This window comes from Gadus chalcogrammus, unplaced genomic scaffold, assembly GCF_026213295.1.
Source record: "Gadus chalcogrammus isolate NIFS_2021 unplaced genomic scaffold, NIFS_Gcha_1.0 GACHA106, whole genome shotgun sequence".
Lineage (NCBI taxonomy): Eukaryota > Metazoa > Chordata > Actinopteri > Gadiformes > Gadidae > Gadus > Gadus chalcogrammus.
Genome location: NW_026613541.1, coordinates 2,501 through 30,000, shown reverse-complemented (window position 1 = coordinate 30,000; position 27,500 = coordinate 2,501). Strand labels below are relative to the sequence as shown.

The window sequence follows — 27,500 nt, the reverse complement described above, 5'->3', positions numbered from 1 at the left end:
CTATGGTACGAGACCTGCTTCATGTCCGTTTGACAGCAGACTCATGGATAAAGGGTATTAATGACACCAGCACGATGTATAACCTTAGACGTATTGTTGCTAGGAGGTAAGGTACCTACTAGGGGTGTACGGTATAAACGGTGCTGAACGTATACCGGTGTGAATTTGCGCTACGGTATGGATTTTGACGTTACCGTGAGACCGGTGTGACCGGTAGACAATGTTGTGTGTAACGCGTAACAAAGTAAGTAATGCGTTAATACAGTTCCCTAACTACTTTTTCATGTAAAAAGTAAAGTTACGAGCAACTACTGAAAATATGGTAACGAAACATAGTTCCTTTTTCAATTCGGCACCACGTTACTTTTCCCAGGGACAGATTGACAGCGATACTGCCTTCTCAGGCCGTATGCTATTGCGCGAGCACGCAGGCGCGCAGCAAGCCCTCCTGCGTTGCGCAATAGTCCCTTCACGAGCTCTCATTCCACAATGTACGAGACAGACGCTGGTAGCGTGAAGCCGTCTCTGCAATCAGACATTGCTTCCGCAGGCATTTTGAAAGCCAGTCCTTACAACAAAATGCCAGTGGTGGAACGAGATGACAAACGTTGTCACTGTTTACCTGTCTAAGGACATGGTTCCCTTTCAAACTGTCGATAGAAAGGGCTTTAAAGAGATGGTCAAAACACTCGATCCCAGGTACGCGTTACATGCCCGCACACACTTCAGCCAAATTGAGATGCCAAAACTATACGGCAAGGTCCGCAAGCAAGTGGAGAAACAAATCCATACTATTAAACATTTGTGTTTTTGTTTTTTTTTCAGTATTTTTCCCCCTTCAGAGGCATTTATATCGAAATTTAAGATAAAATGAACATACCGTGATATAATACCGTTACCGTCTATTCCTCAAATCTTACCATGATATAGGGCTGGGCGATATAGCAAAAAATGTTATCACGATTATTTTTTCGATCTCGATATTAATCACGATATATAATATTAAAAAAAATATATATATATTTTCTTTTCTCTTATTTTCATTGTTGTTGATTGTGTGTGTGTGTGTGTGTGTGTGTGTGTGTGTGTGTGTGTGTGTGTGTGTGTGTGTGTGTGTGTGTGTGTGTGTGTGTGTGTGTGTGTGTGTGTAACGGAAGCTCAAACATGCACCAGGGAATGGGCGTGTACTTAGGCATTAACCGCAAAACTGCGATCTGACTATTTTGTTTATTTCTGCCGAATTGGCTGTCAGGTAAATCCATATCAGAAATGTTTTTTTTTTTTAATTAAAAAAAAATATATATATACCGTATTTTCCGCACTATAAGGCGCACCTGAGTATAAGCCGCAGCAGCTAAATTGAATGATGTGTACATAGATAAGCCGCACTGGACTATAAGCCACGGGTGCAGTGATGTTGCTAGGTACGCGTCCTGCGTCCCTGACGCATTAAATCTGAAAGGACGCACTAAACTCACTATCCATGCGTCCCGGGGACGCATGTCATTTTCCCCATGAAAAACGATACATTGTGAACATTAAACAACTCGTGTTTAATCACAGTAACTGGCCAAAGAAACCTTCTTGTGAGCAGACCGGACAAGCGCTGTTTCAACCCTCTGCGCATCTACTCGGCGCAGACGTGATCCCCTGTACAAAGTATCGCGACATGCTAATTTAGCCGCTACCAAAACAACTAGCTCGTCACCGCTGATTTCATTTCAACAATTAAAAATACGAACTTCATAGTAAATAAACCCACGTTTCCACTGCTCGATGCTGTGCTCATTCGTGTCGATTATGTTGTAACGTTTTAGGGGACGTGCTGTAATGAAATAAATGAAACATAATCCGGTGGTGGTGATGAAAACTACATTGAACGGCAGCCGCCATATTGTTATGCCCAAACGGCGCCTGCGCATACATCGCGCTTCCAACGAGATCCCGTTTTTCTCGAGAAACAGGCAGAGAAGAGAGAACGCAAAAATGCCACCAAAGAAAAAGATGAAACCTATTGCAGGTCAGCAAACTATTGCAGCTGCATTTTCTGTCCCCACTACCTCTGCACTCCTCCGGTCCGCGCCCCGCCACTGGTGGCGGGGCGCGGACCGGTCATAGAGCCCATACGGTACGGCCACACCAACCGCGTTACTCGCGTTAGGGGCGTCCAAACTCGGCATTTTTGCATAGGGAACCATTGGTATAGGCGCGTAGATGCGTTACATGCGTTGAAGCGTCGCGTCATCTTTCTTTATTCTGGGTGGAAATAGTAACATAGTTACGCTATTAAATGCGTTTATGGAAACATTTTTAGCGAGAAATGTGCATTTTACTTTCATAATGTTCGCTCTGTGAATGTGAAGGATGTTTGGTTTGATAGTTATGACGAAGAGGGAACGCTCCGTTCACTTGCATGGACAGAGTCTCTGGATGCTAAGCAACCTCAATGTCTTGGCGGACTATTTCTCTGCTGATCAACACTACGAATGCTGGAAACACACCAGACACACCATGTGAAGTTATTTAACCCGATTATTGTTATTTATATCAGAGATTATTTAATCTAACCCGATCTTCACCCTGCTACCCTTTGGCAGGCGCTACCGGGCCACTACAGCCCGCACCTCCAGACTGCAGAACAGTTTCATCCCCAGGGCCATCACAGAACTTAATAATCACACTACACTCCTACCCTCCACCCAGCACAACTGCACTTTTGTTAGTGGTTGCACAAACAAATTTCGTTGTGTATCCAATGCACAATGACAAATAAAGTCTATTCTATTCTATTCTATTCTAAACTCTTCACCCAAACGCGGCGGCGTTTGGGTTTCCTACCTCGGACTCCAGCGCAGCCACGGCCGACAACTATCTTTATTCTGGGTGGAAATAGTAACATAGTTACGCCATTAAATGCGTTTATGGAAACATTTTTAGCGAGAAATGTGCATTTTACTTTCATAATGTTCGCTCGGTGAATGTGAAGGATGTTTGGTTTGATAGTTATGACGAAGAGGGAACGCTCCGTTCACTTGCATGGACTGAGTGTCTGGATGCTAAGCAACCTCAACGTCTTGGCGGACTATTTCTCTGCTGATCAACACTACGAATGGTGGAAACACACCAGACACACCATGTGAAGTTATTTAACCCGATTATTGTTATTTATATCAGAGATTATTTAATCTAACCCGATCTAAACTCTATCACCCAAACACGGCGGCGTTTGGGGTTCCTACCTCGGACTCCAGCGCAGCCACGGCCGACAACTATCTTTATTCTGGGTGGAAATAGTAACATAGTTACGCCATTAAATGCGTTTATGGAAACATTTTTAGCGAGAAATGTGCATTTTACTTTCATAATGTTCGCTCGGTGAATGTGAAGGATGTTTGGTGTGATAGTTATGACGAAGAGGGAACGCTCCGTTCACTTGCATGGACTGAGTGTCTGGATGCTAAGCAACCTCAACATCTTGGCGGACTATTTCTCTGCTGATCAACACTACGAATGCTGGAAACACACCAGACACACCATGTGAAGTTATTTAACCCGATTATTGTTATTTATATCAGAGATTATTTAATCTAACCCGATCTAAACTCTATCACCCAAACACGGCGGCGTTTGGGGTTCCTACCTCGGACTCCAGCGCAGCCACGGCCGACAACTATCTTTATTCTGGGTGGAAATAGTAACATAGTTACGCCATTAAATGCGTTTATGGAAACATTTTTAGCGAGAAATGTGCATTTTACTTTCATAATGTTCGCTCTGTGAATGTGAAGGATGTTTGGTTTGATAGTTATGACGAAGAGGGAACGCTCTGTTCACTTGCATGGACATGGACTCATCTAGCTGCGTTGGCGCATTGACGCGTTGGAAGCGTTGAACCACCACACAACCACGTCAGGTTAGGCGCGTACTCGCGTTATCCAACGCGAGTAACGCGTTTGGTGTGGCCGCACCGATAGAGTTAAAGTCGGTGGACTCGTCTGTAACCTGTAAAATCCATAGATTAGCCGCACCGTTATATAAGCCGCAGACTCGAAAAATGGGGAAAAAGGCGCGGCTTATGGTCCGAAAATTACGGTATATATATATTTTTTTTTTCCATATCGAGCATTTATGTCTAATGCTTATTGTCGTAATCGACGTGAGATTTATCGCGATTAATAATTGTAATCAAGTTATCGCCCAGCCCTACCGTGATGTACATTTTAGTCCATACCGTACAGCCCTAGCACCTACCCACATTAATAAAACAAGGAGTACTCCTAACTAGACGTTTTGTCTGTCAGAGTCTCTCAGGGCGGGGCCGGAGTGACCAGGAGGTCTCTGGAGGGACCACTCCTTCTCATCCAGAGATCGACCCCCCCGGAGGAGGAGTAGAGAGGGGCTCTGCAGTCCAGGAGGAGGTCTCCTTGGGTTAGCTCTGATCCCACCACTGCTTCCCTGCAATAACACCTTTTTGTGCACGTATGTCTGTAACTGTGTGTGTGCGTGTGTGTGTGTGTGTGTGTGTGTGTGTGTGTGTGTGTGTGTGTGTGTGTGTGTGTGTGTGTGTGTGTGTGTGTGTGTGTGTGTGTGTGTGTGTGTGTGTGTGAATCAGTTCTCCATGAACATTTGCAGGGCTCAAGTGTTTATTCAAGAGAGACGAACCTGAGAAATGTTCTCAGAGTTAACTACCAAGAACCGGAAGTACCTAAGGATGATGACTACTTCTGTAAGAGGGCTCACTCACTCTGTCTCTGTCTCTGTCTCTGTCTCTGTCTCTGTCTCTGTCTCTGTCTCTGTCTCTGTCTCTGTCTCTCTCTCCCCACCTCTTTTTCATTCACAAACCAATTTTTAATCTTCCTGTTTCTGTCTATTTAATATAGATTTGTAGCTGAAGCTCTTTTGGACATAATAAATAAATGAACTCTCCAGTCTGTGATGAGTGTAGGACTTTCTTCCTCGAAGAGTGCGAGGTCCACGGTCCTATCGTCTTCGTGGCTGATCGATCGCCCCGTTGCTGTCCGAGAGAAAGACCGAGCCAAGAAGACGCTGCCCGCTGGGTTTGAGGTAGATGTCGTACTTTAACACAACAAAGTTCTCCCCGTCCAATGAGACAGTATAACATTCATTGTTTAATACATTTCCCAGCTAATGTATATAAAAACAGTAATGTGAACAGTTATATTGCCAAAGCAGATGGATATATCTCTCCCCCAATGGTTCTTCTTCCTGAATCGTTCTTTCCGTCTATCTCTCCCTCTCTCCCCCCATTTCCCTCTATCTGCCTCTCTTTGTGACTCCCTCTCTGAACTCCCCCCCTGTCCCAACCCCCTCTTTCCTTTCCTCCCTCCCTCTTCCTGTCTAAATCTCTCTCTTTCTCACTTGTTTCCCAACTACACATCTCCATTCATTTCTTATCATATCTTATCTTCCTCTCCCCCCCCTCCATCTCACCACCTCTCTTCCTCTCTCCATTCCTCTCACCTCTCTTTGTCTCTCCCTGCCTCATTCTCTCTACATCCCTCTTCTCCATGTTTCTCCATCTCGCTCTCCTCTACCTCTCTTGTATTCTATCTCTCCTCCCTCCTCCACCTCTCCCTCCCTCTATGTATTCCTCTCACTCTACGACTCTCCTCCTCTCTCCATCTCTGTCTCATGTGGGGTAGATCAGAGATTCTGGGATCCCTGGGGCCGGTCTAGGGGTGTTTTACTGTGGCGACGGTGGCCTTCCCATTGGAACACACTTTGGACCCTACGAAGGACACAGGACCGATGAAGAGGGAGCCCTAGAGTGGATACTCCTGGGAGGTCAGTGTGTTTGTATTCATTTATTTTGATCTAGTCTTGTGTGTGTGCTTGTGTGAGTTTATTGGATGGCATAGAGTCTGATTAACAAATTTCTCCAGATCTACAATAGCAGACACAATGATTACATTGATGCAAAGAGAGAGACACTTTCTAACTGGATGAGGTAGGACCCTATTCACTTTTAAACCATCTACTGCATTAATAATGTTCACAATTTTCTTACTTACATTACTTGATTGATAACATTTATATTTCTCCATGTCTGTTATCTGATTAGATCCACAATATTTTCTGTGTTGCTATGACATATGCAGAAGATACACTGTAAAGGTGTGTTGACGTACCTGTCTGTGTGTTAGGTACGTCAATTGTGCTCGTAATGAAGAGGAACAGAACCTAATAGCGTTTCAGCACAAAGGAGGGATTCTGTATCGCTCCTGTGGCCTCGTGACTTCAGGAGCAGAGCTCTTGGTCTGGTATGGGGACGAATACGCCAGACATCTGGGAATCGGATTTGATCGACTGTGGAACAACAAGAGCTCTACTAAAGGTCTGCCTTCAAGTCTGTCTTTCTGTCAGGGTTTGGTTTCTATGCGGCACTTCATGACCACATCTCTCATTTTAATTCAAAAGAGCTTGGACAATAAACATCTACATTAACAAAGCAGTTAAGAAATTATACAGGAAATTGTAAAGTTTTAACATAAATTCAAATATAATAAACAAAAGATGACAACATAATAGGAAATATATTCTTACTTGGAAAAATGTCTAAATGAAAAATATAAAGTACCATGGAGGTTTCAAAAAAACAATCCAATTATACAAATTCAGGTATGCTTGATTAGGATGTGCAGCCTTATCAAGCCCCAAAGCCTAAAGCACCTGACTCTGGCCAGGTGAGGCTGCTTAAACCAGCCATCAGCAGCACTCTCAAAAATAAAATACATATGACTCTCTCTTTCTCCTAGGAGGGAGATCCCAGCTGACACCAGCACAGGCTTTCCCCTGTCCCGAGTGTCCGTACTCCTACACGTCTCAGATCTTCCTCCACAAACACATGAAGAGGAGCCATGGCGACCTGTACGGCCGACTGCTGAGGAGTGGAGAAATCAAGGTGGAGCCTAGTCTCCTCCCATACGTCGCAGCCTCCTATCAAGAACCAATCGGAGCCTCCCCGGGAACCGTCCAAAGCACGAGCCAGATTCCAGCAGAAGGAGCCGGACGCCACAGATGTGAGAAGTGCAGTAAAACCTTTAGTCGCTCTCATAGTCTGAAGGGACACCAGCGCATCCACACGGGAGAGAAACCATACCACTGTCAACAGTGTGGGGAAACATTTAGTAGATCTCACGAACTCAAGAGACACCAGATCATTCACACAGGAGAGAAACCATACCACTGTAAACAGTGTTGGAAAACATTTAGTCAGTCTGGTCATCTGACTGTACACCAGCGCATCCATACAGGAGAGAAACCATACCACTGTAAACAGTGTGGGAAAACATTTAGTCAATCTGGTAAACTCAAGAGACACCAGCGCATCCACACAGGAGAGAAACCATACCACTGTAAACAGTGTGGGAAAACATTTAGTCAATCTGGTAAACTCAAGAGACACCAGCGCATCCACACAGGAGAGAAACCATACCACTGTCAGAAGTGTGGGAAAACGTTTAGTAGATCTGGTCATCTCAAGAGACACCAACAACTTCACAGAGGAGTCTCCACCCAAACAAACATGTGAAGAAACTAAATGGTTCCCAGACATCTGTTCAAAATCTAATCAAACATGGTTCTTGCTGTTATATGTTAAAAGGGCACATGAACGGTTAATTGTTTATCTTATCAACTTTATGTATTTATTTATATTCATGTCTGTATGAGTGAAGGTTTTTACCCAAAAAAAATTCAGAAAAAAAATAGTTTGAGAGAGATAATGTTGTTAGTAAGGTATCGTAGATTTGACTTCATTGTTATATTTATTACATTTGTATGTACCGGTATTTATTTATTTATATATCCTGTAGAAATTCAAATAAAATCAGATATGCAGTGTTGAGATGTCTGGTTGTGTCTGGATAGAATAGAAGCAGTCCAACATGTTGGTGAATTATATTTGATATGCTGTTATGCATAACGTAGGATGCAGCGGATGAGCTGAGGTCTCGTTACTGACCACCAGAGGGAACCACAGCTCCACGAAGATGTTCCCCTTCCCCGGATTCAGTGACATTTTGAATTCATTATTGATAATTATGTTTCAATCTTGCAATAATAATTACTATTCACCGTCCTTCAATGGAAGTGAGAAAAAAAGGATGTCTGATTTAAACCGTTGAAGAGGCCTGTGATTTGGTAGGCTGATACAGTGAACAAATGATGGATATATCAACCAGTGGCGGTGGGTCAATAGAGGGCGCTAGGGCGCCGCCCCTCCGTGAAATATTCACTTCAATATATCTGCCAACTATTAATCAACTTTTATCAACACAAAATAAATCAACAATTATGCATAGCGTTTATCCTCGTTTAATTGTGTGACATACTTGTCACTGCCAGCAACCATTTAAATGCGTCTGAACGCCCTCCTCCAAGTCAGGGGCGCCGGCCACGTTGAAGTCAATGTAAACTCGCTAACTTTTTGCTGTCTATCAAGCAGAGACAGCTTTTAATTGGCGCAAGAAAATTCGCCCTCGGGTCGCACCAGTGCGCCCCAGGCCAATGGTATCGCTTTTCTTTTTTTTTATCACCACATGATTGGACAATTCAGCGAATCAATCAAATAGGCTACCTCCCTCAGCAGCATTCGCGCAACACAACTACACGTAGAGAAGAGATAGATCGCTAACTAGCAGAGTTGTTGGAGGAATTGGACTCCCCAAGCAATGTTATACTTAAAAGGAGCAAGTAAGTTACATATTAATTTTGTCTTTCGGCCTGTAGTAGCATATAGACAAAATGAAGCAACTTTCCCATATTTACATTTACATTTTACATTTAAAGGTGCGAACACACCAAGCGCGTACCTCGCGTATAGACGCGTATAAAATTGGCAATTTTTCCATAGGGAACCATTGGTTTACGCGCGTATGAGGTGCGTACACGCGTATCATGCGTACCAAGCAACATTTTACTCGTGTTAGGGGCGTATGAGGCGCGTATATATACGCGCGTATATGTACGCGCGTACATATACGCGCGTATATATACGCGCGTACGCGAGGAGTTCAAAATTTTTTACTTTTTACGCTCATACGCATGACGATTAGCCGAGTGGCCCAATCAGCGTTGAGCTTGACCCGATGTCACTGGCAGAGAGACGGAGAGGACAGAGCCGCAATGATGGACCAAAACCTAATCATCGCTGTGTGCAGCCGTCCTCTCCTCTACAATACCACAATGGTGTCGTACAGGGACAGGAACAAGAAAGAGAGGGCGTGGGTCGACGTGGCCGAGGATACTGGCTGTCCTGGTAAGATCAGTGAATAATGTGTGTGTGTATTTTGCTTGGCTTCAGCTAGGGCTGGGCGATTTTTTCGGTTTAATCGATTAATTTGCATTTTTTCTTTCCTACGGTTTGTGAAATGGCTGAACCGAAAAATCGCGATTTAAAAACAGTTCTAGACTCTTCCGATTTGTTTTGCTGAATAGACTCCGTAGTAGCCTCCTCTCTCACTTTCCAGAACGCGCGCAAAACTCAGCCTACTGCAATCACATTCACCTCGCCCCCGACAGACTTGGGGGAGAGCCGGGTCGATTTAAACACTTTTCAGTTAAACGTCTTTTGCAAAGATGACGTTATGTATACAAATAATTTGTGATCAACAACTCACATGTGTGTTCTCTTAGTTACAAGCAGTGGTGTAGTCTACGTGATACGCAGGTATACGCCGTATACCCACTAGGAACGCACCAGGATTTGCGTATACCCACTTAAAAATGTGCACGGATACGTATCAATCGTCTTGTGACAGATCTTTCACTTCTGTGTTTATTTTTCGGAAATATCGGTTTGGTATAACTGCAATAAAATACTTTAAGCAGGGGAAGTTATCTCCTACATTCACCATTCATAAAATTCCCGCTGCGCGCTCGCGCTCTGCCCTGTCTCTGTTACGAAGCGCGAAGCTGCCCCTGCATCTCTGCACGTTAAGGTGCGAACACACCAAGCGCGTTACTCGCGTACGACGCGTATAAAATTGGCAATTTTTCCATAGGGAACCATTGGTTTACGCGCGTATGAGACGCGTACACGCGTAAAGCAACATTTTACTCGCGTTAGGGGCGTATGAGGCGCGTATATATACGCGCGTATATATACGCGCGTACATATACGCGCGTATATATACGCGCGTACATATACGCGCGTACATATACGCGCGTACGCGAGGAGTTCAAAAAATTGAACTTTTTACGCTCATACGCGCCGCAATAGCCAATCAGCGTTGAGCTTGACCCGACGTCACTGGCAGAGAGTAGTGAGCTTGGACAGAAGCATACGGCCGACATCTTTCTTTATTCTGTGTGGAAATAGTAACATAGTTACGCCATTAAATGCTTTTATGGAAACATTTTTAGCGAGAAATGTGCATTTTACTTTCATAATGTTCGCTCGGTGAATGTGAAGGATGTTTGGTTTGATAGTTATGACGAAGAGGGAACGCTCCGTTCACTTGCATGGACAGAGTCTCTGGTTACTAAGCAACCTCAACGTCTTGGCGGACTATATATCTGCTGATCAACACTACGAATGCTGGAAACACACCAGACACACCATGTGAAGTTATTTAACCCGATTATTGTTATTTATATCCGAGATTATTTAATCTAATCCGATCTAAACTCTATCACCCAACGCGACGGCGTTTGGGTTTCCTACCTCGGACTCCAGCGCAGCCATGTCCATGGCAGCCACGGCCGGCAACTTTCTTTATTCTGGGTGGAAATAGTAACATAGTTACGCCATTAAATGCGTTTATGGAAACATTTCTAGCGAGAAATGTGCATTTTACTTTCATAATGTTCGCTCGGTGAATGTGAAGGATGTTTGGTTTGATAGTTATGACGAAGAGTGAACGCTCCGTTCACTTGCATGGCCAGAGTCTGATTGCTAAGGAACCTCAACGTCTTGGCGGACTATATATCTGCTGATCAACACTACGAATGCTGGAAACACACCAGACACACCATGTGAAGTTATTTAACCCGATTATTGTTATTTATATCCGAGATTATTTAATCTAATCCGATCTAAACTCTATCACCCAACGCGACGGCGTTTGGGTTTCCTACCTCGGACTCCAGCGCAGCCATGTCCATGGCAGCCACGGCCGGCAACTTTCTTTATTCTGGGTGGAAATAGTAACATAGTTACGCCATTAAATGCGTTTATGGAAACATTTCTAGCGAGAAATGTGCATTTTACTTTCATAATGTTCGCTCGGTGAATGTGAAGGATGTTTGGTTTGATAGTTATGACGAAGAGTGAACGCTCCGTTCACTTGCATGGACAGAGTCTCTGATTGCTAAGCAACCTCAACGTCTTGGCGGACTATTTCTCTGCTGATCAACACTACGAATGCTGGAAACACACCATGTGAAGTTATTTAACCCGATTATTGTTATTTATATCCGAGATTATTTAATCTAACCCGATCCAAGCTCTATCATCGACCCAAACACAGCGGCGTTTGGGTTTCCTTCCTCGGACTCCTAAATCCAGCGCAGCCACAGGCTGGGGGGGGGGGGGGGGTTTGGGTCTCATCTACGCGCGTATGCGTACGCGCGTATCTGACCATTTTTGACACAAAATGGTCAAGCAACATTTTAGGTGCGTTACGCGCGTACATGGTACGCGAGGTACGCGCTTGGTGTGTTCGCACCTTTAGTTAGCGGGCCGAGCCCCTCCTTCTCGCGTGTGTGTGCGTGCGTGCGTGCGTGCGTGCGTGCGTGCGTGCGTGCGTGCGTGCGTGCGTGCGTGTGTCCAGTCCTCCCATATTAATGTGTAAACCACATAATAAGTAGTCAACAGAAGACAATGTTTTAATCCCACTTTATATCTCCTTGTTACTTTTAGATGAGAACCCCTGGCCAGCCTTTCAGACTGGGTGTCAGGCTAGGGAATTTAAAAACAGGCATCCTTGGTTAGAGTGGAGGGAAAAAAAGTTATAGGTAAATGTCAGCCAACATACAGTTGGTATACACAATTTAAATTCATAATGTTAATCACTATGCAAATGAGAGTATAGCTAATTCATGGTCATTTTTAAGGGGCAGTAATTTCACACTTTTACACAATTAAATTACTGTTTGGTATGTTAGATAACAACAGTAAGAGCTCAAATTAGAGCAATTGAAAGAGTGAAACATTAGTCTCCTGTCATCTCCTTCTCATGCACTGATTAGCCATGGATGTAAACAGTTCATTCAATTATTCTGAGTAGATGTTGTCCTTGTTTAGCATGTGCTATTGCTACTATAGATATACAAAGGACAACTTGTCATTTTTGTGTTCTATTTGTTCATACTGTTATTAAAACTGATAAACCTACTCAGCTTTCCATGATTGTTGATAATCGTGATACTCTTAAATCAGCGGGTTGTAGACCCCTGCGTTGGTGAGTGTGGTGCGACACCCCATAAGCGCCACACACGTACATGGGTTTCAATGGAATTTGTTTAGAGAAAAACAGAAAAAATAAATCGAGGTTTAAATCGAAAATCGTCCATCAGTTAGAAAAAATCGAGATTTTATTTTTAGGCCAAATCGCCCAGCCCTAGCTTCAGCTATCGGTTGTGTTCTACTATGAAAAAAGTTAGCGCCGGTTAGCGGTAGCAACAGTTAGCAGTAATATTAAGTGATACTACTACAACAGACTGTCCCGCTTGTCAGGTTACACAACTTAATATGTATATATGTTCTTGTCAGTGGACGTATGTCACAGGAGGTGGAAGTCACTCAGGGACAGGTACTTACGACTAGGGTTGCCAACTTTCAGAAATTAAAATAAGGGACGCCCACCACGGGCCCGACTCCTGTGGGGCGGGGCGCCCGCAGCCGCAGCAGTGGTATGTTTTATTTTGTGCTGGTGTTTTTAGTAAAGGGTTGATCAAGAAAGGAATTAGTCATACTTAAAGCTTGAAATGCTTTATTACCACATAACATTCTTTTATAAAGTGCAGTCAATTAAATCTTGAATGAAATCTCTTTGTGTGGCGTGTGCAGCAATGAACTTTTAAAATATAAACTAAATAAACTGAGAACTTCATGTCATTTCTCATGAGCTCTGTGGAGCACCTGTTCCGGCAGTCACTCCATTTGTTGGCCATTCTGGAGAAGATCCTTTCCACACATCCAGTGGATGCTGGGATGCTCAGGATGTGTCTGGTGATAGACAACATGTTTGGCAGGTCAGCTACTCGAAAGAGAGCCACCCACCTGGCAGCCACACCTTTGGACTTCCATTCATCTTCAGCATCTTCTTTGAGCCTCTTCAGAATGGGTTTTGCTGTGGAGCATTCATCATAAAGTTCATCCATGTTGACTTTATGGATGAGGTTGAGCTTGGTGGTCACCCTCTCAATGTCAGTAAAGGTCATGGTGCCATGGTGCAGAGAGAGAGGTTGCAGTGAGAACAACCAGTAGTGTTCCGAAAAGTTGAACCATTTCTCAACATATGAGAGTGCTGTGTTGAGGAATGCAGTAAAATCTGCCCTTGCCATGTCAGCATCAAGTGGACGGAGATGCTGCATCTTCAATTTAGTTAAGTAGCCATAGAACTGTTAATCTCGTCTCTGTGTGAGCTTTTGCTTGAAGTTTTCCATGATGGAATATAACTCAACCCAGTTGGTTTCATCACTCTCCAGCTTCTTTACAACTTCCTCAAAGAGAGAGAGGATATTATTGCAGAAAAGAAGGTAAACCTCCACAATGTCTCCATCTTCCTCAGTTGAGTCCTCACTGAACTTTAACAATGCTCGAAGTTGTTTGGGACACTCCTCCCCCCAGGTTGATGAAGTACGATTTCAGTGCAATCCAGGTTTGCATTAGCCGGGTGATGGCTGGATTAAGGGAGAGCCACCTGGTTGTGACATGTTGCAGAATTTCCTGGAACTCAACATCACAAAACCTACAAAACTCTTTGAGTGATTCTCTTCGTTTGGCAGATGTGGAAAAGAAGGCATACGACATTTTCCACATCTACAGTGAGCTGGTCAAGAGCATGCTTCACTGTGTTGTGCAAAATATGGGCATGGCAGTTTCCTTGCAGCAGATCTTTTTGTTACTTCTTCAAGTTGGTGAAGACAGAGTTGTGAATTCCATAATTCACATTTGTGTTGTCTGCAGTGCACTAAATGCTGTCACATGATCCAACGATAAGCCAAATTTGTCAAGCGACTGCTCTGTGAGAGCTACAATCCCAGCAGCGGACTCATCTGCATTTTCAATGAAATCCAGCATTTTGTTGGTGACCCCGCATTCTGGACTGAAGTATTGAACAGCAAGGGGGAACATCTTCCTGTTTCCTTTATTTGATGCATCTGTCTGAATGGAAAATGGGAGGGGTTTATCTGATGTTAGGGCCTTGAGAACATCAGCCACTGCCTTTGGAGCAAGGACATCTTTAACCACTGACTCTGCCATTGTTGTCCCTATACATTTTTTTTTTTTAATTTTTGAATCCAGGAGAATCTTTTGATTCAGTTTATGTGCACAGTCAACACTGTTGTAGCTGAGGTTGTGTCTTACTGTGTGGTACACCTGTGTCACCTCAGCTGCGGTAATATAGAGAGGAGGAGTGGGATGACATATTGTTGATCAAATTGAACATTTGTCTGCTGCCTGTCTTGTCACTCGAAAAGAAGTCAGGTCATCCAAACAGTTAATCGACACTAATAATATAATTGATGTAATGATCACTGAACACTGCATTCCTCAAAAATATAAAAATTGTGACACAGAATACACAGAAAGCTCTACAAACATTTTTAATCTAGGAAATGTATGTATATTAAAGAATAAAGGTTTTCTTTTAACAAATGTATTTATTTATTTATTAACTGTTAATCCATTAGTATGATTTGTTCTTTAAATGGCCATATATAATATTTATATACTTCTGTATATTAAATAAATGGTCGGTCATTCGACTTTTAAAACTCAACATCCTAAACAATCAATCAAACCACAACAGTTTACTAAAATAGGCTCTGCCCATGCACTGCGATGTTCTGGCAAAAGCACAACCAGATAGGAAATCAATCACAACATAATGTACCCTACCGTATCAACCTCAGGAGATGATTGGGGTATGAAGAACTGTGACACTGACGCTTGGGTCTTCTGTGATCTTTCGTGTCTGCAGTGTTGCTCTCCTGTTGCATGCTGTCTGATGTCAGACAGCCCACCGTGCGCCACTGAAAACACTCGCCGACATATTTTACAACTTGCCTTGTAAACATCTCCACTGACGCTGTCCAGTCAAGGATGTGCGTCTTCCCACTCACGTCCGTACTTCTGCAAGCGTTTACGCTTTTGAGGACGTGGTGGAGTATCGGGTGTAGTGGACATTTTTAAAAGGCGCGGGTTTTGTGAGCAGCGCCGGTGTAAGTGCCATATTGGCTCGGCTACCAGATCGGCTCGGGGTCAGTCGTCTGCTGATTACGTCACACAATACGCTATCTACAGCAATAAGGTCTTTTATGGCTTAAATTAAAGAGCCTGTAATGATCTTTCATTTTGAACATAGACCATTCCCAACCTATCTGTATGGATAGTTTTCTTCTAAAAACAAAACATCCCTCGGAATCATCTTGGCTGTTAAGATAAGCCGTCCGTGTTGCCAGATTGGGCACATTTTCAGCCTGATTTGGCTACTTTGAATCACGTTAGGCTGGAAAAACGGGACATATGCCCAATCTGGCAACACAACCCGAAACTAGACAGACCTACTCGCGCTCACACATGTGCTCGCTGTGGTTGCTATGACGACAGCCAGAGCTACAGCACAAAACAGCCAATCACAACTGTCCCTTAGCAGCCAATCACAATGTAGCCTACGCCCATTCAAGCGTACAGCCAATGATATTGTGTAACGTAATCAGCAGACGACGGACCCCGAGCCGATCTGGTAGCCGAGCCAATATGGTACTTACACCGGTGTGTGGTGTCTGTCGCTAGGCAACCGTGACCACCACACGCATGCGCAGACACACAGATGACCGGAGCGGGTCTTGCGTAGATCCCGCCGCGACAATTTTGCTGACCGTAGTATTCCCTGTGTTTTGTTTTGATCATTATTGTTAGATTTAGTATTTGTGTGTGTGACAGACATGTGTATTGGACATTTATGGAAATACGGAACAAATTGCGTCCCGTATTGGTTCAATACGGGACGCAACATTTAATTGCCAAATAAGGGACGATTCCGTATTTTACGGGACGGTTGGCAACCCTACTTACGACACAAAAAGAGTGAAAAGGAGGGGAAAAAGAGCGGGTCAGCGGCAGGGACAGTGACGAGATGGAAATTCGCTGGGGTCCTGTCCTTCCTCGACCCCTTTGTCACCCCGAGGGAGACTAGCAGCAACTTACCTCTGGGGGCAGAGGAGGTAGAGGAGGACGGGGCTCCAGAGACTTCACTGTCAGGGGCAGGAGAAGATGAGGAGCTTGAGGAGGCAGCAGCAGGGCCATCGCACATAGCAGGTTTGTTGACAAGTGAAGACACGTACAGCTTCTGTATTATGGCCACAGGAACGGTTTACAGGGCGGCACGATTCTGTCTATCTTTAATGTGCAATATAGATATATATCATCCAAGCAAAAAAAAAACAAGTCTTCTTTCTCAATAACATAGACCAGCCCAGCAGTGAGTCTGATATAGAGGATGCTGATGCTGCTCCTGCTCCTGCTCCTGCTCCTGCTCCTGCTCCTGCTCCTGCTCCTGCTCCTGCTCCTGCTCCTGCTCCTGCCCCTGTCCCTGTCCCTGCCCCTGCTCCTGCCCCTGTCCCTGCCCCTGTCCCTGCCCCTGCTCCTGCTCCTGCTCCTGCTCCTGCCCCTGTCCCTGTCCCTGCCCCTGCTCCTGCTCCTGCTCCTGCTCTTGCTCCTGCTCCTGCCCCTGTCCCTGCCCCTGCCCCTGTCCCTGTCCCTGCCGCTGGCCCTTCCCGTGTACCTGTCCCTGAGGCTGGCCCTGCCCCAAGACCACAGAGCGGTATGTACAGGACAAAGATGTATAGCATTAATTTCAGGGGTTCAACTATGTTTATGGCTAACCGTTTAAGCTTTAACTGATAAGAAGACGGTTTATGGAATACTACTAGTGCCGTCAAGCAATTTAAAAAATTGATCAAATTAATTACAGGCTCTGTGATTAATTCATCTAAATTAATCGCATACCAATACGACACTTTTATGCCTGTTTATAAACAGCTGTATAGCCTACCGTTTGTTTCCCTCCCTTCTCTCTCTCTCTCGTAACTTCTTGATCCTCCCCTGATTAATCGAAATTAACGCGTTAATTTGACAGCCCTAATTAATACTATGGGCCCTATTTTAACGGTCTGAAACGCAAGTGGGAAGCGCAAAGCGCAAGTAGCTTTGTGGGCGGTTCTACGGCGCTAAGGCGTTCTCAACCACCAACCGAGCCCGGGACAGTCGGTAGTTGAACACGCGCCGCTCTCGGGGGAGGATGCGTCCGGGGAATGGCCTCATGAGGTCGGTCCGTAGCGGAAAGGCCTCGTCCCCTACAAACACATGAGGCAGGGGTCCTCTCTGCGCAGCCGCTGACAGTACTGTCAGCAGGGAGCTTGAGATCGCCAGCTCGGAGGGCCTGACCAAACACCGAGTTGGCCAGAATTCCTCCATCACTGGTTCTCCCCTAGCCCCCCACATCGATGATGCGGAAGCACTTGTCTGCGTCGACAACTGCCAAGAGAACAATGGAAAATGTTCCCTTGTAGTTGAAGAACTGCGAACCGGTGTTCGCAGGGGCCTTCAGAACAACATGCTTCCCATCGATGGCACCGCAACAGAGAGGGAAGTTCCACTGCTCCTCGAACTGCTGCGCAATCAGCCTCCAGTCCTCGGTAGTGGGCACAGCCATGGACTCCTCCACCAGGCAGTCCCATATAGCCGTCACCCCATCGGACACGATGGAAGCCACGGTGGAGGCCCCGACCCAGAAGCTGGTGGCTATCGTCCGGAACGAATCGCCAGTAGCCAGGAATCGGCAACACATGAATCATTTATTGTAGCCTTATTGAGAATTTTAGTTGTATACCAAATATGTAGGCCAATTATCTTACTGATATCACTGCACAGGTATATGTCTTGACTAGCGATTTGCATCAGCTTATTTTATTTTCAAAAGCATGACAAGGAGGTCAAGAATGAATATGTTGGAGCCATGATGCATTTATTTATTTTGTTTATATAAAACTCAGGTGACATGCATGTATATGAAGATTTGCGTTTAGGTTGAAACCATAGATAATATATAAAAACACTGTTGAAACACTGGGTGGAGCATTGACAGCATTGGAAATAGATGTATGCACTATCAGAACACGCGCCCGAACAATTTCTCCCCGTTGTGTATATAGTTTTTGACTACAGAATGTGCTGATAGAGTAATTAGGCTATGAAACCGCAACTTACCGGAGACGGACAGACAGGCGCTCCGAAGCTGATATGGAGCGCCTGTAGTTGGTGTCCTGACGGGAGATCCTGGCACCAACCCGGGCTAGCAGGTCATCGAACTTGGCCCGACTCAGTCGAAAGTACCGCTGAAACCGGCCGTCATCCAGGCGGAGTTCTTGGAGCAAGTGGTGAAACTCACCCAGCTGTGGACACGGAGGGAATCGGTCACCGCGAGGAGAGCCGTCTCAGTGGAGTGTGCCTTCTTGTAAGCCTGACTGGTGAGGGTCAAGGAGGTCGTTAGATGACAGATAGGAGGACAGTTGGTTAGCAACGGCACGTTCCAGTGTTTTAGACAGGAATGAAAGAAGAGATACCGGTCAGTAGTTCTGGATGTCGGTGGTATTAAGAGTTGTTTTTCTGAGGAGAGGCTTTATTCTGGCAGTCTTGAAAGACGCTGGAACAATGCCTGAAGTGAGGGAGGAGTTGATAAGTGAGGTGAGAAATGGCAGGATGTCGCTTGAGACATCGTGGAGGAGAGAGGAGGGGATAGCGTCAAGGAGGCAGGTGGTGGCATGGTTAGATGTTATTATTCTGTTGACCTCGTCAGAGGTGAGAGGGATAAATTGGGTAAAGACAGAGGAGGAGGGGATTGGAGGAGGGAGGATGGAGGCAGGGATAAAAGAGGAGCTGATGTCCTTCACTTTCTGGGTAAAGTAGGTAACAAAGTCATCAGCAGTGAGGCAGGAAGGAGGTGGGGGTGAGGGAGGGTTGAGGAGGTTTCCTGGGGTTTGATTTTTGTCCGGTAGAAGGCAGATTTGGTTGTTGACACACTAGAGGTGAAATCAGAAAGAAGGAAAGATAGTGGGATAGATCATTAGTACAGTCTGATCTCTTCCATTTTCCTCTCAGCTGCCCGCAACTTTGCTCTACAAGTCTGCAGAGGATGGGACAGCCAAGGCGGGGGCGGTGAGGATCGCGCTGGTCTGGAGTGGAAGGGACAGAGGGAATCCAAGGAGGAGGAGAGGGAGGATAGCAGAGTGTCTGATGATTCATCTGTAGATAGTTGAGAGAATCGTTCGATAGAAGGAAGTGAAGACAGAACAGTAGAGGCCAACGTAGAGGGAGAGAGGGATTTGAGGTTACGGCGAGTGTTGACAATGTGGTGACTAGAGAGGAGGGAGGGAGAGGATTTCAAGGGGAGAGAAAAATCAACAAAGTGATGGTCAGACACGGGGAGCGGGGTAACGGAGAGAGCAGAGGTGCCGCAGGACCTGGTGAATATTAGGTCAAGCTGGTTCCCGGCCCTGTGTGTGGGAGGAGAAGGGGTTAGTGTCAAGTCAAAGGTGGCGAAAAAGTTGGTTAGTTCAGGTGAGTGCAACTTCTCTGGCAGGATGTTGAAGTCGCCGAGGATAACGCGTGGGGTGCCATCCTCAGGAAAGCAGCTGAGGAGGGCATCCATCTCGTCGTAAAAGTCACGGAAGGGACCTGGAGGACGGTAGATCACCACAATGGAGAGCTTGATAGGAATGGTGACCGTGACAGCGTGGAGTTCAAACGCAGATCTGGCCAAGTGTTTTAGTGGAAGGACCTGGTAGGACCACATGGGCGAGATGAGGAGACGGTCCCCCCTCCTCGCCCGGATGGTCTAGGGGTGTGCGAGAATGAGTAGACGGTGGAGAGGGCAGCAGGAGTAGCAGAGTTCTCTGGAGTGATCCAGGTCTCTGTCAGGGCCAGGAAGTGAAGGGTTATGGGGACGCGTAGGCTGAAATCGAGTCCGCCTTCTTGACCGCCGATTGGCAGTTCCAGAGTCCTCCCATCACCTCAAGGTCAGTGTATGGAAGGGTAGGTGGATGGCACAGATTAGACGGGTTACTGCGCCGAGCAACTGAGCTATGGTAACGCCTTAGCAGTTCCGACCTCTGAGTCCAGCCTCAGAGCCTCCCGTTTCCTTCTGTCAAATGTCTATGGGAAATAACATGTTTTTTTTTAATTATCGTACATAACAATTTAGGTGGCGAAGAAGTAAAAGCTGCTTCACGTTTAGCTACACACTTTTTCCATCTAGTTTCGACTGGGTTTTGGGTTTGTCGGTGCCGTTAAAGTAGTAAACGGCACCGACAATGTAAAAAAACAGTCACTGCAGTCATGTGATTTGCTGAAAACAAGGGAGGCATATGATTGGCTACAGAGAGTTCCTTGTCGAAATAATGTGCATTTGTGAATCCAGCGACATCAGGAGTCTCAAAAATCCGCATATAAATACAGTCCAGTTCACACACAAATGCAAACAAGTTCACAAATGAAAAGCGTGTTGTTAATTCAAGTTTAACAGTTTGCATATACAGTAAATGTAACAACATCCAAATACATTTTGATGAAAATTGCTAATATTTTTTTAATTCATATATTCATGGATTTATATTACATTTATTTAAAACAAGGTACATATGTGTGTGCATCAGAAATGTGTTTGTAATTTTTTTTTTCTTTATTGATAAATATTATATTTATTCATACCGATATTCATTTGTGTGCATTGAAATGTAATTGTGAGAAGAGAGTAATTTATATATAAATCACAAAATACATTTGTGAATCCTACTCTGTGCATTCATTATTAATGAGAATGTTCTGACCCTAGCGGCTCTATGTGAAGCCATCGAGTCCCCTGTTAGCCAATGGGATGAATGCTCATAGCGTCTCTATGTGTAGCCATCGGGTCCCCTGTTAGCCAATGGGACGAATGCTCATAGCGTCTCTATGTGCAGCCATCGGGTCCCCCGTTAGCCAATGGGACGAATGCTCATAGCGTCTCTATGTGAAGCCATCGGGTCCCCCGTTAGCCAATGGGATGAATGCTCATAGCGTCTCTATGTGCTGCCATCGGGTCCCCCGTTAGCCAATGGGATGAATGCTCATAGCGTCTCTATGTGCAGCCATCGGGTCCCCCGTTAGCCAATGGGATGAATGCTCATAGCTTCATATATTGCCGTGGAGGGATTACATTGTAACGAGTTGAAAACCCCATGCGTCGAGAAAAAGAAGCACAAGGTCACTGACCGTTATTCAAAAATCGACGTGCTCGGAGTGAGAATGTGTTGGTTCAGCCGATGGTTCTTCCCCTTTCTTCAGTTCAACTCCTTCAAGCTGAGCAGATGTTTCTCCAGAGCTTTCTGTTGGTTATCCAAGCAGCACACCTGGAATGTCCCTCCAGCCCCTTGGGTCCCAGCAGCTCTCTGAGGGGTCCTGCCCCCTGACCTGGACCCAGTCTTTAGTCCCATGTCTCTAAGGGGTCCTGCCCCCTGACCTGGACCCAGTCTTCAGTCCCAGGTCTCTAAGGGGCCCTGACCTGGACCCAGTCTTCAGTCCCAGGTCTCTGAGGGGTCCTGCCCCCAGACCTGGACCCAGTCTTCAGTCCCAGGTCTCTGAGGGGTCCTGACCCCTGACCTGGACCCAGTCTTCAGTCCCAGGTCTCTAAGGGGTCCTGCCCCCTGACCTGGACCCAGTCTTCAGTCCCAGGTCTCTGAGGGGTCCTGCCCCCTGACCTGGACCCAGTCTTCTGTCCCAGGTCTCTGAGGGGTCCTGACCTGGACCCAGTCTCCAGTCCCAGCTCTCTGATGGGTCCTGACCTGGACCCAGTCTTCAGTCCCAGGTCTCTAAGGGGTGAAAAGAAGAGAAAGAGAGACAACAATATATCTCTGTGGGTACAGTAAGGATGTTCATAGAAGTGCCAAGCACTCACCATCGCTAGGTTAACCCATTCCCCGTAGACAACACAGAGAGCTAGGGTAAGATGCTACACCATGCTAAGTACTGTTTTTAAGGGCCATCCTCCATTTTGTTTTTGATTGCTTCCATATGCGCTAAATAGCGACAAATGGAACCACGGAGAAGAGAGAACGAGAATGAGAACTAGAGGGTCTTGAAGCCAAATTAATTTTTTTAAATGTGTGTTTTTTGTGTGTGTGTGTGTGTGTGTGTGTCGCCCTGCACCAAGACAGGGTGTGTAATTACATATGAGACTGCAATTACATATGAAAGATAGGGGCGTGTTGACTCGTGTGTGTGTGTGTGCGTGTGTGTGTGTGTGTGTGTGTGTGTGTGTGTGTGTGTGTGTGTGTGTGTGTGTGTGTGTGTGTGTGTGTGCGTGTGTGTGTGTGTGTGTGTGTGTTTTTTAGTTTGTGTGTGTGTGTGTGTGTGTGTACATTTCAAATGAACACATTTCGAGAGGTGAGAGGTGGATAGTGAAAGAGAGAGAAAGGGAGACAGACAGACAGATTCATAAACACATAAAACTTGTTTATTCTCTAAATCCCTTTCCTCAACAGACGATCTTCCTGACAAAAAAAAGCGAAAGGCCTTCAAAACCTGGACACCGGGAAATGAAACTAAAAAATAAAACAAATTGAATCACCAAAAAAAAAAAATCGTTAAGAAGGTATCACCCCCCCACAGCGTCATCAATGGCCAAAAGATTCCCTTTCTCCTGCTCAGGTGGTTCCTGGTTTGGCACTGAATCAAAAGCAGTGTCATGAGGAGTCACCATAACCTAACCCAGAGACCCTGAAGGCAACGAGGCTTCAATTAAACAGCCGCGCCGCTGAATAGGCACTAATTGAATCTAATTAAGGAACAATTTGAATAGAGTGCGGAGGGTTTCGTTTTTATTTTTTATTTTATTTGATCAATTAATTTACTTAAAGCTTGTCTTTGCGATGTTTATAACCCTTTGTGTAGGGGAGGATGGGAGCGGCCGTTTGGCACCCCCTACATACAACGGCCGTTTGGCACCCCCTAGTAGTCGTATACCAGACCAGCAAGTTTCACCAAAGGAGTCTCCTGTAATATCATATTTATTTAAATACCTTAAAATTACTACACTACATTGTTTTAAAATACACATGTATTAATTCGATGATTGATTTGGTTGTAATGGTGATTATGATTTTTTCCATCATCGAGCAGCCGATTCTGTGGAAAGCCTGTACTTCACAACCATGACCAACATGCAGGTGGGCCGCGGACACTAGGAGGGCCTTTGTTACCTTTTGTATTCGTTTAATGGTACATCACTGCTACGGTTAACATTAGGAGTTACCCGGGATTCATAATCATTCAGGATTTATGTGAAGCCTTGCTTGATCTTTACCAGAGTCAAGATGTATCAGGTGCTCATATCTTGTTGTTTATGAATATCTCTGGCTCAAGGACAAAGCGCCACATGGACAACAGCCTCACATCTTTGGTTGAGCTCCCGGATTCCAGATTCCATTTGATCAGCTGAATGGAGGTGCGATCACATGAGATGCGTCGAATGCGACCCACTCCATCGTTTTCCTGTCGGGAAAGCGGCGCTGCAATTTCCGGGGGGGAGGAGCCAACACCTGAGCCTGCGCCGCTGTCTCGCGGTGGAGCCTTGCTTTACGTTTAAAAACGTTGACCCCGGCGTGCCGAATGACGCAACCAATAGATTTCAGGTTCTGTCGATAAGCAATGTTTAAAACGAGTTGATCTTATGTGTGGTTTGAGAACACAACGGCAGACTTGGCGACGGGGAACAGTGTCTCAGCGCGCCTCAAGTCAACGCACCTTTACTCAAAGTCAAGCACCAGCAGGGCTTCACCACGCTCAAAGGTCCCCTCCTTGAGGTTCCTGTCGCACATCAAAGTTGACCGCTCGTCCCGTCCACAGAAAACACCCGGACGCGGAGGGTCCGACAACGCCCACCACGGTGAGGACGAAGACACCTTCTACAGCCGGGCCTCCGCAGGCTACCATCCCGACCTCTCCAACAGCCCCGCAGCCAGGCCTGTCTCCATGGGGCAGCCGGGCCTGCCTCCATGGGGCAGCCGGGCCCGTCTCCATGGGGCAGCCGGGCCCGTCTCCAGGGGGCAGCCGGGCCCGTCTCCATGGGGCAGCCGGGCCCGTCTCCATGGGGCAGCCGGGCCTGTCTCCATGGGGCTGTCCGGCCTGTCTCCATGGGGCAGCCGGGCCCGTCTCCATGGGGCAGCCGGGCCTGTCTCCATGGGGCTGTCCGGCTCCACGGCCGCCGGCGGTGACCGGCTGATGAGTGTGCCGGGGTGCAGGCGGAGCGCCGCCAGCACCACCGCGCCAACACGCAGTGAGTTATTCAGAGAGCTTGGAGATCTTGGTGTTGGATAAATGTTGAAAAAAAAAGTAAAAGTCCATGTACATAGCTCTTGTTTATTCATTTGTGAGCGCGTTTCGAGGCACAAGTACATCCTGTGTGGGAGCTGAGAACGAGCCCGAAAACGGGCCAGATGATTGGATGAGGATGGCCGAGCTCCAGTCCAGGAACAAGGCCTGCCTTCCCCACCTCAAGAGCAGCTAAACCCATCCGGGTTTAGGATGGATGTCATTTGTAAGTTCATGTTTAAGTTAAAGTAATGGATTGAAAATGTGTTTTGAGGAAGAAGAGGTTTAAGAAAAGCTACTTTTAGTTAATATAGGCCCACAAGAAAGTCAGTTCCTACATTAGAATCGCACATGGATACCGAAGAAGAAATGGTGATAATAAGATAATGTGTTTACAGGTTGCAAAGACAAAGACTGTGGAAAAACTCTTATAATGCAACGAAATGAGGAAATGTGATGAGATTTGAGTGAATAGTATAAGTGAAAGTGTGAGATATGTGATTATACATAAGGTCAAAGGTCACGCCTATTCCAGTCAAGACAAGCTACCAGTGAACACAGCGGAGTGAATAGATGGTTGTCGTAGTGCACAATGACTTCCACTGTTTAACTCATAACATTAGCGTGAGATATCTGTAATGTGAAATCTGTCATCAGATATATTTCTTGAATAATGGACTCTAACCTGTAAGTAATCAAATTGTTACAACAGAATGGACTGAAACCGGAAATGTCGGGACGACATTTAGTTAAGCAGGGGAGAATGTGGTATACCCCCCATTTTTGCATTTTGTATAGTCCCTTTTCATGATTCTGTGACTTATGTACGATGGAGTTACATGTTTGGGCCAATAGATGGCACTATTAGACCTCTGAATAATGCAGTTGCATGACGATTACGAACAAAGGAAGAAGTTGTTACTGCGAGTGAAGGAAGGAAGCAGTCGCATTCTCGAAGTGAATGAACTAAAAACTCTTATATCGCTTTAACAATGTGTGTGTGTGTGTGTGTGTGTGTGTGTGTGTGTGTGTGTGTGTGTGTGTGTGTGTGTGTGTGTGTGTGTGTGTGTGTGTGTGTGTGTGTGTGTGTGTGTGTGTGTGTGTGTGTGTTTACCTTGGCCCTTTCTAAATACCTGCCTGTAAAGTTTGTTCCAAGATGAACCCAATCCAATCCAGCCCAACAAGATGCCTGATTGAAGTGACATTGTTCCGCCTCGAGCAGCAGGACACCTGTACAGTGATGTCATGGAACAGCAGCCAATAGGAGGTTAGTCTGAGAGGAGGGTCAACTGGTCCAACTGATAATTTCCTTGTTACCGAGTCGGAAGGTTTGGTGATGCTCACTTCATTACAGCAGTGAGAAGACCCAGGTAATTTACTCCACTCTGATCCGGGATTCATCATACATTTCTGTAACTTATTGATCATATCAATAGGAAAGGTACTATTTTACTATCATCAGGTATGGGTTGAAATCGTTAGTGTATATGTTGAGTACTCTCACCTGTCACTGTTCACTGCTGTTACTCAAATCAAAACTACTGATTGGCTACGACCTCTATTTTACCATTGTTATACATTATAAATGATTAAACTTTATTTAACAATAGTTTTCTAGGAATGGCCTCTGCGACATCGTGGTCTCAGGAGGACTTCTCCTGTTCCATCTGTCTGGATGTGTTCAACAGCCCAGTTACCACACCATGTGGACACAACTTCTGCAGAACCTGTATTACAGTGTTCTGGGATGACATGGTCCAGTACAAATGTCCTGTCTGCAACGAGCTGTTCCACACAAGACCTGTTTTACGGGTTAATACCCTCATATCAGGGATGGTTGATCAGTTTAGAAGTTCTGTACGAGTCAAAGAGCAGCCTTGCGTTGAACCCGGAGAAGTTCCTTGTGACGTCTGTACTGGGACCCAGCTGAAGGCAGTGAAGTCCTGCCTGGTGTGTCTTATCTCTTACTGCCAAGCCCACCTGGAGCCACATCAGAGAGTCGCAGGCCTGAAGAAACATCAGCTGGTCGAGCCTTTAGACCGTCTGGAAGACAGGATGTGTAAGAAACACGACCGACTTCTGGAGCTCTTCTGCCAGACTGACCAGGTGTATGTGTGTCAGTTCTGCACAGTGACAGACCACAAGTCACATCCTGTTGTACCTCTGAAGGAGGAATATGAAGTGAAGACGGCCCAGCCGGGGAAGATAGAGGCTGAACTTCAGCAGATGATCAAGGAGAGACAACGAAAGATTAAAGACATCATAGACACGGTGGACCACAGCAAAGCAGACGCAGACAGAGAGATAGCCGATGGTGTGCAGGTCCTCACTGCTCTGAGGCGCTCTGTTGAAAAGTGTCTGGATGATCACAACAAAACGGTTCAAGAGAAACTGAAATCCACAGAGAAAGAAGCTGAAGGCCTCATCAAAGAGCTGGAGCAGGAAATAAAAGATCTGACCAATAGAAGCTCAGAGGTGAAGCAGTTCACCTAAACTGAAGACCACCTCCACCTCCTCCAGACCTTCAGATCCCTGAAGGATCCTCCACCCACCAGGGACTGGACGACGGTGGAGGTCCGTCCTCCATCATACGTTGGGACCTTGAGGAGAGCCCTGGATCAGCTGGAGGAGACACTGAACATGGAGGTGAAGAAGGTGCCTGACCTGAGATCAGTTCCACACAAGTGTAAGTGTCTGTTTGGTTTGATTTAGGGCTGTCAAATGTACATTCAATATTAAAATATTCTTCAAATATAAAGAAATATTTTACATTCAAACTAAATTAAACATGTCAGATGTTTTTCCCTTAAGATATGAGTGCCACCGTGTAAAATAAGGTTGAGAAGATAACCTTACACTAAAAAATGTAGTCCAAAAAAACACGTAGCATGCTTGCACA

The 27,500-nt window shown here is 45.7% G+C and overlaps 2 protein-coding genes and 1 pseudogene across 4 annotated transcripts in view; 2 read left to right on the top strand and 1 right to left on the bottom strand.

The window, feature by feature from the left end:
* The window catches only part of LOC130378860 (histone-lysine N-methyltransferase PRDM9-like), an 8,252-nt pseudogene extending 397 nt beyond the window's left edge, over positions 1 to 7,855 (top strand).
* The window catches only part of LOC130378857 (uncharacterized), a 28,265-nt gene extending 6,539 nt beyond the window's left edge, over positions 1 to 21,726 (bottom strand). The window contains exons 1-3 of the mRNA XM_056585465.1: positions 21,643 to 21,726; positions 19,860 to 20,090; positions 18,464 to 18,648 (exon numbers count right to left, since the gene is read on the bottom strand). Coding sequence (XP_056441440.1) covers positions 18,464 to 18,648; positions 19,860 to 20,090; positions 21,643 to 21,726 — 500 coding nt within the window. The remainder of the gene's footprint in view (positions 1 to 18,463; positions 18,649 to 19,859; positions 20,091 to 21,642) is intronic.
* A 4,130-nt stretch (positions 21,727 to 25,856) lies between these two features.
* LOC130378856 (E3 ubiquitin/ISG15 ligase TRIM25-like) overlaps positions 25,857 to 27,500 on the top strand; it is a 2,725-nt gene continuing 1,081 nt past the window's right edge. Inside the window, exons 1-2 of one of the 3 annotated variants that reach the window (XM_056585464.1) lie at positions 25,857 to 27,287; positions 27,413 to 27,500. The exon at positions 27,413 to 27,500 is cut by the window's right edge and continues 563 nt beyond it. In XM_056585464.1, coding sequence (XP_056441439.1) covers positions 26,222 to 27,094 — 873 coding nt within the window. In that variant the 5' untranslated portion in view covers positions 25,857 to 26,221 and the 3' untranslated portion in view covers positions 27,095 to 27,287; positions 27,413 to 27,500. The remainder of the gene's footprint in view (positions 27,288 to 27,412) is intronic. The other 2 variants (XM_056585463.1, XM_056585461.1) reach the window with 2 other exon arrangements.